General features: G+C 46.3%; 1 protein-coding gene across 1 annotated transcript in view; it reads right to left on the reverse strand.

Annotated features, from left to right (window-relative positions):
• The window catches only part of LOC126341572 (UNC93-like protein), a 71,248-nt gene that overhangs the window by 1,774 nt on the left and 54,249 nt on the right, over nucleotides 1-15,225 (reverse strand). The window contains exon 5 of the mRNA XM_050001784.1: nucleotides 12,074-12,338. Coding sequence (XP_049857741.1) covers nucleotides 12,074-12,338 — 265 coding nt within the window. The remainder of the gene's footprint in view (nucleotides 1-12,073; nucleotides 12,339-15,225) is intronic.

The following is a 15,225-nucleotide window of genomic DNA, read 5'->3' on the forward strand; positions in this document are numbered from 1 at the left end:
CCCCTCCTACTCCCCCTCCCACTCTTGTGCCCCCTTTCAGTGTCTCTGCACTCCCTCCTGGCCTGTCTTCCCTCTTCATCTCCCACACCACGTGTCTCCTGCCTCTTTGTGTACCCGCTGACGCCCCTACTCTCTTCATCCCGCCACTTTCCCTGCTGCCCTTTGCTCTCCACGCCCCCCCCCCCCCCCTTTTCCATCCTCTCTGACCTTTACTTCAGCAGGTTCCACCTGGCAGTTTTATTCTTAATCATGTGCGCTTCAAGTGGGTTTTAAGTGTGTTGTTCTGTAGTGTTTTTAATCAAAAAAATGGTTCAAATGGCTCTGAGCACTATGGGACTCAACTGCTGTGGTCATTAGTCCCCTAGAACTTAGAACTACTTAAGCCTAACTAACCTAAGGACATTACACACATCCATGCCCGAGGCAGGATTCGAACCTGCGACCGTAGCGGTCACACGGTTCCTGACTGCGCGCCTAGAACCGCGAGACCACCGCGGCCGGCTGTTTTTAATCCTATGGCCGACTTTTAAACTGTGAATGTCCATTCAGTGTCTTCTCCATGTTTTAAGAATCGCCAACTGTATTTTTTAACTTTCTGGTGACTTTTTTAACTGTCCGTCATGAACGTCTCCATGTCAGTCTATTTTTACCTCCATTTTCTCCCATTCCTCTGTTTTATGTTACCCTTTTGTTATCGCCTTATGTATGTACCATTTTATCCTAATTTTAGTTGTGATGTCACTTGGCAGAAGAGCGGCGGATTGTGCCGCTGACAGCCTTCCCCTGTCCATATGGTGCAGGGGAATGAAATCACAATAAAGAAAAGAAAAACAAACAGTGGAATCAGTTATCAGCGAGAGCAACGCAGCTTTTCTCACCTGATGATGGCGGCCAGGTGGACCGCTGAATATTGCGCTCAGATGACAGTTTGATCCAGCTGGACACCCGACAAGAATGTGATAAACTACAGACCTCAGCTAAAAATTCTTGGCCTTCGACCTGGATGAAAGCAAATCCCGCCTTTTCTGCATTTTAAGGTCAAGAGTATAAATGATCTTAGCTACTCAGTATCCTGCTTGCACGTGTACGGTAGGGCACTGCATCCACGTGGCAGATCACAGTGAGCGGCGGCCATTCGATCACTATCCATGCAGTTCGGTCTTGCTCGCTTCCACGCAGGCGAGCACTCGCCGATTGCGACTGAACTGGCTTGTCACCCTCTCCATGATGCTAAGGGTATATCGTGGTTTGCTACTCCATTAGGCAGAATTTCGTTGCTTAGGTGCTTCGGTATGAGTACTATATGGCTATGCATTCCGTGCAGGTGGCTGTGTCCTTCACCCCCTCCTACCCTCCTTCCCCCCCTCCCACCCCCCTCTCTCTCTCTCTCTTTCCTGCGCGGGATTAGCCGAGCGGTCTAATTCGCCGCAGTCATGGACTGTGCGGCTGTGCGGCTGGTCCCGGCGGAGGTTCGAGTCCTCCCTCTGGCAGGGGTGTGTGTGTTTGTCCTTAGGATAATTTAGGTTAAGTAGTGTGTAAGCTTAGGGACTGATGACCTTAGTAGTTAAGTCCCATAAGATTTCACACACATTTGAACATTTCTCTCTCTCTCTCTCTCTCTCTTTCTCTCTCTCTCTCTCTCTCTCTCTCTCTCACACACACACACACACACACACACACACACACACAGACACGTGCGCTATAGCCTAGTGAACACTATGCGCAGTGCATGAAATAAATATAACAATCTACATGCCGATGCGGCTACAGGTGCACACAGAGAACGCTAATTAGCCTGCTGAATAGTGCAGAAAGTCGCCCACGCTCCGTTAGGTCTGCAGTCATCTCACAAGATTTTGTGGAAACTATTCTGTATAAGAAATGGATTTTTGCGTTTTGTCAGCTATGTAGTCAGCTTCATGGCGAAGTGACCATTACATCGTTAAAGGTCTTAGTTATTGCGATACCTTGCATTTAAGTAACACACCGCGAGGAATTTGAAAAGTTTGCAATGAAAAATAGGGGTGGCTATGATTTTACGTTTGATACATATTACTGTATATCTTTCTGTGTATGAAATTTACCTAACACATAGGATTTTTCTTTGGACATGGTAGGAGGTAACTATCTATTTCCAGTCTCTAGAAAATGAATTTTATATAGCGCACTCAGTTACAGTAACAGGTGCCAGAAATAAAACCAGAATAATTTATTTATAATATCCCTCATGTCTCGTTAATGGTCTGAGATTTTGACAAATGACAGCATGCAAAGATGAGAGAGAATTTTGCCATGTGGGTAATAAGAGGAACTTCATTATCTGCCTGTAATATGCATGTTTAATGGTTTTGTAAGATGGTGCAATATTGCACTAGACCTTCAGGCTCACTGACCATAATGTGTTGTTAGGCACCATTGAGCTAAAGTGCTGTGTAATATCAGTGATACTATGCTGTGGCAGGAATTGTAGACAGTTATTAAAGCTGTCATCCCCAAAAATTTACTTGAAATGTTGATTACTGAAGTAAAGTCTCTTTCCCACAGGCTTAGTTAATAATAATCTGAATCTCAACGTGTCAACAGGCTCATGACCTGCTACTGTCGACAGTTGTGAAAGGGACATCATCTGTAGAAGACGACAGGTAGGAGCCCTCTATAGATCCCCCTGGCACGGTGAGATGAATCTGCACATTTCCAAATAGAACTCTTGTGTGTACTGCTGGTTCAGTACAAGTAAACTCTGGAATACATACTAATCAATGCAAGGGAAGTGTTATCTACCACACTATTCAAGTAACTATACATTTTTCCAGTAGAACAATGTAGTTTTTAAGAGTCATCGTCAGTTGGTGAAACGAGAATTGTTGTAGGCTTTGCAACAACATAAGTGAAGAAATCACACTTTTATTTTTATACCAAGGATGTGCTTTTTCGTAAGCTATTGACCTGACTTGTTCTCAGTTGCTCACTTAAGGCTCGGTTCAGCTTCAAAAACTTATTACGATATTTTTGAAGCCACAATTGTGTAGAATATCATATCAAAACCATGAGTTGATACCTCATCTTAGGAACAAAGCCGGAGAGGAGTTGTGTATGAGGGCAACCTCGGCACCCTCTGTGAAACATTGGATGATACTCACGAATGCCAGGCAGTACGGGCCATCTGGCAGCTTGCTCCTAAACGCATCAATTGCGACTCGAGAACCATCGTGCTTTATGTCATATTCGATCTACCCTGAAGGTTTCAAACCCACTTTGAAAATGCTGCACATGATGACAATCGAAACTGGATACCACGCAGAAACATTTGCCATCGGTCGCGATAATGGTCGCCTGCAGGATGCTTACCGTTGCACGCTGCACGATGCTTACGAAGCGCGGACGGCGATAAAACATGAGAAAAATGTGGAGCAGGAGGATTCTGTGGTCGTGAAACGTCTCGTGTACGGTGATAGTATAGCAGATTAGCTGTGAGTATAGGTTCTCCATAAATTCATTTTTGATGTGATAGAGATCTTAGATTACCTATAAACGCCTATTTCTCGATACAGCTGACGAGATGGATTGCTGGCACATTAACAAAGACATACACTCCTGGAAATGGAAAAAAGAACACATTGACACCGGTGTGTCAGACCCACCATACTTGCTCCGGACACTGCGAGAGGGCTGTACAAGCAATGACGACACGCACGGCACAACGGACACACCAGGAACCGCGGTGTTGGCCGTCGAATGGCGCTAGCTGCGCAGCATTTGTGCACCGCCGCCGTCAGTGTCAGCCAGTTTGCCGTGGCATACGGAGCTCCATCGCAGTCTTTAACACTGGTAGCATGCCGCGACAGCGTGGACGTGAACCGTATGTGCAGTTGACGGACTTTGAGCGAGGGCGTATAGTGGGCATGCGGGAGGCCGGGTCGACGTACCGCCGAATTGCTCAACACGTGGGGCGTGAGGTCTCCACAGTACATCGATGTTGTCGCCAGTGGTCGGCGGAAGGTGCACGTGCCCGTCGACCTGGGACCGGACCGCAGCGACGCACGGATGCACGCCAAGACCGTAGGATCCTACGCAGTGCCGTAGGGGACTGCACCGCCACTTCCCAGCAAATTAGGGACACTGTTGCTTCTGGGGTATCGGCGAGGACCATTCGCAACCGTCTCCATGAAGCTGGGCTACGGTCCCGCACACCGTTAGGCCGTCTTCCGCTCACGCCCCAACATCATGCAGCCAGCCTCCAGTGGTGTCGTGACAGGCGTGAATGGAGAGACGAATGGAGACGTGTCGTCTTCAGCGATGAGAGTCGCTTCTGCCTTGGTGCCAATGATGGTCGTATGCGTGTTTGGCGCCGTGCAGGTGAGCGCCACAATCAGGACTGCATACGACCGAGGCACACAGGGCCAACACCCGGCAACATGGTGTGGGGAGCGATCTCCTACACTGGCCGTACGCCTCTGGTGATCGTCGAGGGGACACTAAACAGTGCACGGTACATCCAAACCGTCATCGAACCCATCGTTCTACCATTCCTAGACCGGCAAGGGAACTTGCTGTTCCAACAGGACAATGCACGTCTGCATGGTGGAAATGGCATGGCAAGCCGTTCCACAGGACTACATCCAGCATCTCTACGATCGTCTCCATGGGAGAATAGCAGCCTGCATTGCTGCGAAAGGTGGATATACACTGTACTAGTGCCGACATTGTGCATGCTCTGTTGCCTGTGTCTATGTGCCTGTGGTTCTGTCAGTGTGATCATGTGATGTATGTGACTCCAGGAATGTGTCAATAAAGTTTCCCCTTCCTGGGACAATGAATTCACGGTGTTCTTATTTCAATTTCCAGGAGTGTATTTCTAAAATCTGACTTAGTTACTCCTCGGCCATATCCGCAAGGAGAAATAGGATAATATTTTTTTGTATTTCAATCTGCTTATTAGTTACTGCAGAAAACGTGGCCCAACAAGCGCAATACCACTACATTTTTTCGGGCGATAGCCGCTTTATTGTTACTTCACATTTCAAAAACTATGCTTTTCAACCGTCCGCAATGTACTATTGGTAAGATTTGCAGAATGTAGGATTTCCCTCATGGACACACCTCACTTTGGACAGAGCAACTTTAACTCCTAGAGTGAGGGCTTAATGATAACTGAAGTTTTTACAAAAAGCAGGAAATGTTGTCCAAGGATCAATAATTATTTTGTAAATAGATTTACCTTGGTTTTTCATTAGTTTTTCCAAAACATCATAAAAATCGGTAATCTTATAGGCCGACTAAGCGGAATGACCCTTAATAAACCACAATGTCTGCTTTGTGACGCAGCTGCATCTACACATGCATGTTAGTGAGGTGACATTGTGCAAACTTCTCTGTGTTTTGGCAAAAGAAGCAAATTTTAGCATGGTAACATAAAAAATATAGGTTTTTACTCAATAATCGATACTGATAATATTTCTCTGAAGAAAGTAGGTAAGAAGAACGAGTTATTTAAATCTCTTCTTTTGTTGCAATTTCAGTGGAATTGTGCAACCCACTGTTTTTTTTAATAATGGACAGCTGGTATTACACCGAAGACTTTTCGTGGTCACTTCAATGATTTGAGAAATATGACGAAAATCGCAACAAATAGTACACGGCCATTTTGATCCTGTAAGTGATGGACTGAACTTATTCACCCCAGATACCTTCTAGTTTTTCAATTATATTGTTAATCTGTTTTCCCCTTCACGAGCAGTCGACAAAGTTCTGCAAGTCATCTGAGTCATAACAGTTTAAGAACTACAAATATAATGTCTCAAGAGCAATCGCTAGTCCAGAGCTAAAAAGGATACTCGTTCTATTGGTAAAAAAATAGAAAAAAAGTGGCTGATTTATGAGCCGCTGCAGCGGCTCAACGAGATAAAATAATTTATATCTTTAACAAATCAAAAAATATTTGAGGAAAAAGAATTCATGAATTTCGATGAGGATAGGAATAAAAAGATGGATCCCTGTGTACAGTGTTTCAGTACCAGCTGTACTTTATTAAAAACACAGGGGGTTACAGGACTCCACTGCGACAAAGGGACCGATTTAAATAAGCCAGACTTCTTACCCATTTTCCTCAGCGAAACATCATCAGTAGCGAATTCTGACTAAAGCCTACATATTTTTCTTGCCGTATTAAAACTTTCGTCTTTTGCCAAAACTCACTGGGGTTTACACAATGTAGTCTCACTAACACGCCAGTGCATATGAAGTTGAAACAAAAAGCTGAAACTGTGTTTTATTAAGCGAAGAACTCAGGACAAGGCAGGAGAATAGCTTATGAGAAAGCACACCATCAGTGCAGTATTTTGCCCGTCTTCAGAAACTGTAGTCGTAGATAATGAAACAATAAGCAAGCAGTTGCATAAAATAAATTTAGCTTCTTTACCGGTTTCGGGCACTTAGTGCCCTTCTTCAGAAGGCTGTGGAGGAGAATACACCATAAATAAGTACAAGTCAGATAGCAATATTAAAATTAGGGACGAAAAGTTTAAAAATATTTTAAAAATTAAAAGATAAAAAATGTTACATACTTATGCCTATCGCATTATTTGCGAGAGTCAGTAATAAAGCGCAAAAAAAAACAAACGTATGCAGTAGCAATAAATAATAGAACACTGAAACCGTTAATACAATAAGAGCTCTTAGAAGCATACGAGTAGTTCACAGTGTCTGCATAAAACTGGTACGAAGAAGCGAAACAAAAAGTGGAGACATCACGCCAGAACACGAGCCGATCAGCCAATGGCATGCATATCTTCAAGTTGGTTTCAGAGTGGGGATGGAAGTACGATAAAATAATGAAACAAAATAAATATGATTGTCATAAGGCATAAATAAAATTGTAGGTGAATAAAAGGAGCTTAGTAAATAATATTGGCCGGCCGGGATGGCCGAACGGTTCTAGGCACTACAGTCCGGAACCACGCTGCTGCTGCGGTCGCAGGTTCGAATCCTGCCTCGGACATGGGTTTGTGTGATGTCCTTAGGTTAGTTATGTTTAAGTAGTTCTAAGTCTAGGGGAATGATGATGTTAAGTCCCATAGTGCTTATAGGCATTTGAACCATTTTTTGAATGAACCTATCAACAAAAATAAAGTGCGAAGTGCATCATGGGGCTGGAACATGTGACTGGAGTAAGTGGAGAGACTAATCTCTACATTTCGGTAAAGAAATTAAATTTCTTTTATGCACTGGTTGCATTTTATTTCATTATGCACGTAATCAGTGTAAAACCAGACGTGTAAGTTCTTCACTTACGTTGTTGCTAAACCCACAGAAATTTTTCGTTTCATCACCTCTCGATGACCTTTAAATATTGAATTGTTTCGTTGAAAATCAATACCTACTTGAAAAGCGCAGAAGATAATGAAGTTCTGCTTGTTAATGACATGGTTTGCATAACATCATCTGCCATAACCTCGATTCGATATCTCAAACCGTTAACGAGATGTCAGAGATTTTGTGAATACTTCAGCGTGGCTTCATCACTAATTTGCGCTATCAGCACTTGTACACTACGTAAAATCCATTTTCTCGACGTTGGAGACAGAGTGAGAACTGCTTCCATGTCTGAAGACAAATTCAATATGTTAGCTAAATTTCAAGTGCAGCAACGTACGACGTGATATGCACCAAACAGAAAATCATAGGGCTCAGCGTTTTTCATTGTAAACTTTTTCGAATTTCCTCCTGTGTCTTACTAAAATGCGAAATAACACAATTACTTTGACGCTTCACGTTATGATGCGCATTTTGGCATGAATCTGACATATAAACATACGTAGCGCTAAACTAAATCTTTTTACACACAACATTTCTGTGAACTCGTTTGAGAAGCAGTGCGCAGGCGCGCATCGTTTCTGCCAGCGCAGCGCGTCGCGGCCGGCGGCGCAGAACGCGGACAAACAGCGCCTCGCACGTGCAAGCTTGCCGGCAGGGCCCTGGGTCCGCGAGAGTCGGTGACGCCACATGGCTGCCATCGAGACCCACGAGAAAGGCAGACCACGACGCGTACATCACAGCACGTCACGCTGCTGATCTTAGGAGTGCCTGCAACCGTCTCCGGCGGGAGCGAGTAACTCAGACCAGTTGAATAATTCTTAAATGCATGCGAGCTGTGGACAGCACACGACAAAATTAATGCCTTTAGTGGGCACTTTTTCAATTAAATATTGATATCTCATGGGGCCTGCACGGAGCGGAGCGTTCGTGTAGTGTCGCGGACTATTACGCCGTCACAAATTTGTTGCAGGGCCCATAAATGCCGTCGATCCCGGCTGCCGTTGTCTGCTGCTTCATTAGATAATACGGGGCTATTTTCTGCGCTATTGTAGTGGAAATCGCCGACAGCGGTGGTCTTTCGGTTCTAGGCGCTTCAGTCGGGAACCGCGCGACTGCTACGGTCGCAGGTTCGAATCCTGCCTCGGGCATGGATGTGTGTGATGTCCTTAGGTTAGTTAGTTTTAAGTAGTCCTAAGTTCTAGGGGACTGATGACCTTAGATGTTAAGTCCCAGAGTGCTCAGAGCCATTTGAACCATTTTGTAGTGGAAATCAATATTGAGGCAAGGACATTTGCGGGAAAATTAACTTTGTCGGTTGGAATAGTTGTGGGCAATGTGTATGCAATAATATGAAATCAAGTATATGATAAATGCAGTCGAATGGTACCGCATTTGATGTCAGTAGTACACTATGTAAGAAGACATCAAAATGGTTCAAATGGCTCTGAGCACTATGGGACTTAACTTCTGAGGTCGTCAGTCCCCTGGAACTTAGAACTACTTAAACCTAACTAACCTAAGGACATCACACACATCCATGCCCGAGGTAGGATTCGAACCTGCGACCGTAGCGGTCGCGCGGTTCCAGACTGTAGCGCCTTCAACCGGTCGGTCACCCCGGCCGGCAAGACATCAACGATTCTAGTAGTAGCGGGTGGAGCTTGGTATAAACGCAGTCAGCTCTGTACGGTGTTAGTGCGTGCGTACGTATCCTTTCTTAAGATAGGAAACAGAGACCATTAGCGACAGCGTGTGTTTTGTTCACAAACCACGATTATGATAAAGTCATGCGGAAAACGGTTATCATGTGATGAAAAAGGAAAAATCAGGGGTACAAGTATGGAAATGCCGTGTGGCTAGACCCTCCCGTCGGGTAGACCGTTGGTTTGGTTCAAGTCTATCGATTGATGCCACTTCGGAGACTTGCGTGTCGGTGGGGATGAAATGATGACGATAAGGAAAACACTATACCCAGTCCCTGAGCGGAGTGAATCTCCGACCCAACCGGGAATCGAACACGGGCCGTTAGACATGACATTTCGTCGTGCTGACCACTCAGCTACGTGGGGCGGACAATGGTACAGGTACATCGGACTATGTAATCGGCATGTCACCAAGAAGCTGAGCCGTTGCAGCACAGCGATGGATTACTTAGTTACTGGGCGCACGATAGGGGCAGTAGGGAAAATATGGGCAAAGTAGAAGATTAGCTGAGGCATAGAAAGGGTTCCTTTTGCGCAAAGCGAGGGCCATAGACTATTATTCTTCTCGAGCTGTTGCTGATTCACAGTTGACAGTAACTACCAGATGTACACGACAAATTTTGTCACATGATAAACGTCTTTTATTGAAGAAACGGCTTCAGAAAGCCGTTCTAACACCCAATCGAAAAGAGGCTAGATTGAAGTTTGCTGAAAAACGTATGTCATGGACTTAGGAATGGCGAAAAGTGATCTTCAGTAGTGACAAGAAGTTTAATTTAGTTCGGCAGAATGGATTTCATTGTTATTGTTGTGATATGCGAACAAAGCAGCAGGCAAGAATGAGCAGAGATATCGAAGGTGAAAGCGTTATGCCTTGTTCAGCCTTCTGCAGTAAAGGTAAGTCATGCATTGCTTGGCCGAACACTAGTATGAACTGTAACACGTACACTGAAATGCTGTAAACATAACTGATTAGAATGTATGAGAACATAGGTGACGAAAGTCTAGTGCTTCGACAATATGATATATGGTTCTGGTAGAAACAAAGAATGGTTTGAAGATAAAGATACCGATGTCTAGACTGGCCTGCACGTAGCACGGATTTGTAACGCGTGGAACACGTTTGTGGAATAAATGCAAGCTGTATTTACCGCAGTGGAAGCTAATTTGAAGTCGTATGTGAGCTGTAAAAAGAGATACGAGACCAGTGGGCGACAATTTCACAGCTAACAAAATCTATGCCGAAGAGATGTACTTAGGGAGAACAGAGGTTGGGCAAAGTACAAACAGCGCAATAGGACAACAGGACAGTGAGTGCTTTTATACCAATTTCTATACAGGAAATGCAAACTCTTTACTTTGTTACTAGTGTTATGAAAGACACTATGTAATTTCGTCACGATTGTTTATGTGTTATATGTATCTACTACTCTAGTAGTAAATTCGATATGTCATGCTTAAGACATTGCACTATTACACTACCAGCCATTAAAATTACTACTCCAAGAATAAATGCAGATGATAAACGAATATTCATTGGACAAATATATTATACTAGAACTGACATCTGATTACATTTTCACGCAATCTGGGTGCATAGATCCTGAGAAATCATTACCCAGAACAACCACCTCTAGCCGTAATAACAGCCTTGATGCACCTGGGCATTGAGTCGAACAGAGCTTGGATGGCGTGTACAAGTACAGCTGCCCATGGAGCTTCGACACGATACCACAGTTCATCCAGAGTAGTGACTGGCGTGTTGTGACGAGCCAGTTGCTCGGCCACCATTGACCAGACGTTGGTGAGAGATCTGGAGAATGTGCTGGCCAGGGCAGCAGTCGTATATTTTCTGTATACAGAATGGCCCATACAGGACCTACAACATGCGGTCGTGCATTATCTCGCTGAAATGGATTCGCAGGGATCGAATGGAGGGTAGAGCCACGGGTCGTAACACATCTGAAATGTAACGTCCACTGTTCAAAGTGCCGTCAATGCGAGCAAGAGATGACCGAGACGTGTAACCAATGGCACCCCATACCATCACGCTGGGTGATACGCCAGTATGGCGATGAGGAATATATACTTCCAATGTGTGTTCACCGCGATGTCGCCAAACACGGATGCGACCATCATGATGCTGTAAACAGAACCTGGAGTCATCCGAAAGAATGAAATTTTGCCATTCGCGCTCCCAGGTTCGTCGTTGAGTACACCACCGCAGGCGCTCCTGTCTGGGATAACTGCAGCCACGGTCTCCGAGCTGATAGTCCATGCAGCTGCAAACGTCGTCGAACGGTTCGTGCAGATGGTTGTTGTCTTGCAAACCTCCACATCTGTTGAGTAAGGGATGCAGACGTGGCTGCACGATTCATAACAGCCATGCGGATAAGATGCCTGTAATCTCGACTGCTAGTGATACGAGGCCGTTGGGGTCCAGCACGGCGTTCCGTATTAGCCTCTTGAACCCACTGATTCCATATTCTGCTAACAGTCATTGGATCTCGACCAAGGCGAACAGCAGTGTTGCGATACGATAAACTGCAATCGCGATAGGCTACAATCCGACCTTTATCAAAGTCGGAAACGTGATGATACGCATTTATCCTCCTTACACTAGGCATCACAACGACGTTTCACCAGGCAACGCCGGTCAACTGCTGTTTGTGCACGAGATATCGGTTAGAAACTTTCCTCATGTCAGCACGTTGTAGATGTCGCCACAGGCGCCAACCTTGTGTGAATGCTCTGAAAAGCTAGTCACTTGCATATCAGAGCATCTTCTTCGTGTCGGTTAAATTTCGCGTTTGTAGCACGTCATATTCATGCTGTAGCAATTTTAATGGCCAGTAGTGTACTGTCGTGGAACCCTGCCTTCATACTGATTTCCACTGCTGTAGTTCAAGCAGCCTCGCGCTGGCCTTCGCTAAGCAGGTAGCTCGCTTTCCTTCTGTGTACGCCCTCTTAATTTCGTTAAAAATGTTCAGAGAGATCTTCAGAAGGCCGTAACCAGTCAAGTGTTGCATACAGCTAGTAGCGGATAGTGGACGTACAGTTGACGACGAGAATTCCGCAGTCTGCAATGCCCCAGAAGGCGGCGAGGAGGAAGAAGGGCGCGGCGTTGTTGGCGTCGGGCGCCCACAGCAAGAGCGCGGCCAGCACCAGGCAGTAGGAGCCCCCGTACGCCGACACCAGCGCCGCGTGGCCCGCCGACCGGCCGCGCCAGCCCAGCGCCACCGACGCTGCGCAGTTGCAGGCGCCGTAGCACGCCACCACGCCGCCGATGTGCGCGATGCCCCACGAGCACGACACGAACGCCTGCGCAGCGGAAGTCGTTAAGCAGCGTGCGTGCGTGTGCGTGCGTGTGTTCGTACGTGCGTGTGCGTGTTTGTTTGTGTGTGTGTGTTTACACTGAGCTGACAAAAGTCATGCGATATCGATATGCACAAATACAGATGGCGGTAGAATCGCGGGCACAAGGAATAAAAGGGCGGTGCATTGCTGGAGCCCTCACCTCCCGCAAACTCGATCCTCCTCACCCGCTTATCTCACCCATCCTCTCCTGCCCCCGCCCGCTGCCGCGCCTGTATTGCCACGTCCCACCCGGTCTCCATCTCTCTACTCTCCTTACCCTCTCCCAAGGTGGCTTCCGCCAGCTCCCCCTCCCTGATGATGTCCTCCTCCCCTCCGTATTCCCCTGCTACCAGCTTTGATCCTCCCTCCCTCTTCCTGTGTTCGTTCCTTTGGGCACCCTCCCTCACTCCTCCCTTTCTCCCCACTCTTCCCCTAGGCTTCCCCTCCCCTGTCCCTCTACTCCTCCACCGATCTCCTCAGCCATTGGCATCTTGGTTCTCCCCTCTCCAACCCCCTCACCCTTCTTCCCTTCTCGGCAGGTCCCTGGACTCGCACACGCTACGTGGGCATCCGGGCACCGGAGATCATCGCTATCAGTGTCTCGTGTGTGCCGTCGTGTTTAGTGTTCAGCGTTCACCGTCGCACTCCATCGTTCACCTGTGCCATCGCCATCTTCAGTGTTTGTGCGTCATGTCAACAGTTTGCAGTGTGGATTATCGTCGAGTGTGTCTTTATGTGTCAACTGTTTTATTGCCCACCGTTCTGTAACTTGTGTGTATGCTTTCTGTTTTTTCTTATTGTGTATTCTATGGCTGAAGAGCAGCATCGAACGCTGCTGACAGCCTTCCTGGTGTACAGGTTTTAAAATAGCAATAAAGAGGAAGAAACTGGAGCCCTCATTTGTACTCCGGTGAGCCGCAAGGGATTATCCGAGCGGTCTAAGGCTCTGCAGTCATGGACTGTGTGGCTGGTCCCGGCTGAAGAGTGATTTCAGGTGTGCCGCAGGGGAGTCTCATAGGACCGTTGCTATTCACAATATACATAACTGACCTTGTGGATGACATCAGAAGTTTGCTGAGGATTTTTGCGGATGATGCTGTGGTATATCGAGAGTAACATTGGAAAATTGTACTGAAATGCAGGAGGATCTGCAGCGCATTCATGCATGGTGCAGGGAATGGCAATTGAATGTCAATGTAGACAAGTGTAATGTGCTGTGAATACATAGAAAGAAAGATCCCTTATCATTTAGCTACAAAATAGCAGGTCAGCAACTGGAAGCAGTTAGTTCTATAAATTATCTGGGAGTACGCATTAGGAGTGATTTAAAATGGAATGATCATATAAAGTTGATCGTCCATAAAGCAGATGCCAGACTGAGATTCATTGGAAGAGTCCTAAGGAAATGCAATCCGAAAACAAAGGAAGTAGGTTACAGTACGCTTGTTCGCCCACTGCTTGAATACTGCTCAGAAGTGTGGGATCCGTACCAGATAGGGTTGATAGAAGAGATAGAGAAGATCCAACGGAGAGCAGCGCGCTTCGTTACAGGATCATTTAGTAATCGCGAAAGCGTTATGGAGATGACAGATAAACTGCAGTGGAAGACTCTGCAGGAGAGACGCTCAGTAGCTCGGTACGGGCTTTTGTTGAAGTTTCGAGAACGTACCTTCACCGAAGAGTCAAGCAGTATATTGCTCCATCCTACGTATATCTCGCAAAGAGACCATGAGGATAAAATCAGAGAGATTAGAGCCCACACAGACGCATACCGACAATCCTTCTTTCCACGTACAATACGAGACTGGAATAGAAGGGAGAACCGATAGAGGTACTCAGAGTACCCTCCACCACACATCCTTAGGTGCCTTGTGGAGTATGGATGTAGATGTAGATTGTAGTTGAGGTTCGAGTCCTCCATCGGGCGCCGGCCGGTGTGGCAGTGCGGTTCTAGGCGCTTCAGTCTGGAACCACGTGACCGTTGCAGCTGCATGTTCGAATCTTGCCTCGGGCATGGTTGTGTGTGACGTCCTTAGGTTAGTTAGAATTAAGTAGTTCTAAGTTCTAGGGGACTGATGACAACGGATGTTAAGTCCCATAGTGCTCAGAGACATTTGAACCATTTTGAACCTCCCTCGGGCACAGGTGTGTATGTTTGTCCTTAGGCTAATTTAGGTTAAGTAGTGTGAAGCTTAGGGACTGATGAACTTCGCAGTTATGTCCCATAAGATTTCACACACACATTTGAACTTTTTTTTCTTGTACTCTGGTGATTCATTTGGAAAGGTTCCCACAGTGATCGTGTCCACTCGAGGGGAATTAACAGACTGTGAACGCAGAATGGTTGTTTGAGCTAGAGGCATGGGATATTTCATTTCGGAAATCATTAGGAACCCAATATTTCGAGATCCTCAGTGTCGAAAGCGTGCCGTTGGCCTCCTCTTGACGACCGAAAGCAGTGGCGTTTGCGTAGACTTGTCAGAGCTAACAGGCAAGCAACACTGCATAAAAGAACCCCAGCAATCAATCTGGGACGTACCATGAACGAGTCCGTTGCGACTACGAGGCGAAATTTGGCGTTTTGGCGTTAGTTGGCTATGGTAGCAGACGACCGTGCGAGTGTCTGTGCTACCAGCACGGCATCGCCTGCAGGGGCTCTACTGGGCCCGTGACGACGACAGCTGGAACTAATACGTTTGGAAATCCGTGGCCTAGTCAGATGCAACCAGATTTCAGTTGGTAAGAGCTGATGGTAGGGTTCAAGGTGTTGCACACACCACGAATCAATAAACCAAAGTTATCAACGATGCAGTGTGCACGCTGATGGTGGCCCCATGATGGTGGAAGTTGT

This window comes from Schistocerca gregaria, chromosome 1, assembly GCF_023897955.1.
Source record: "Schistocerca gregaria isolate iqSchGreg1 chromosome 1, iqSchGreg1.2, whole genome shotgun sequence".
In the NCBI taxonomy this organism is placed as follows: Eukaryota; Metazoa; Arthropoda; class Insecta; order Orthoptera; family Acrididae; genus Schistocerca; species Schistocerca gregaria.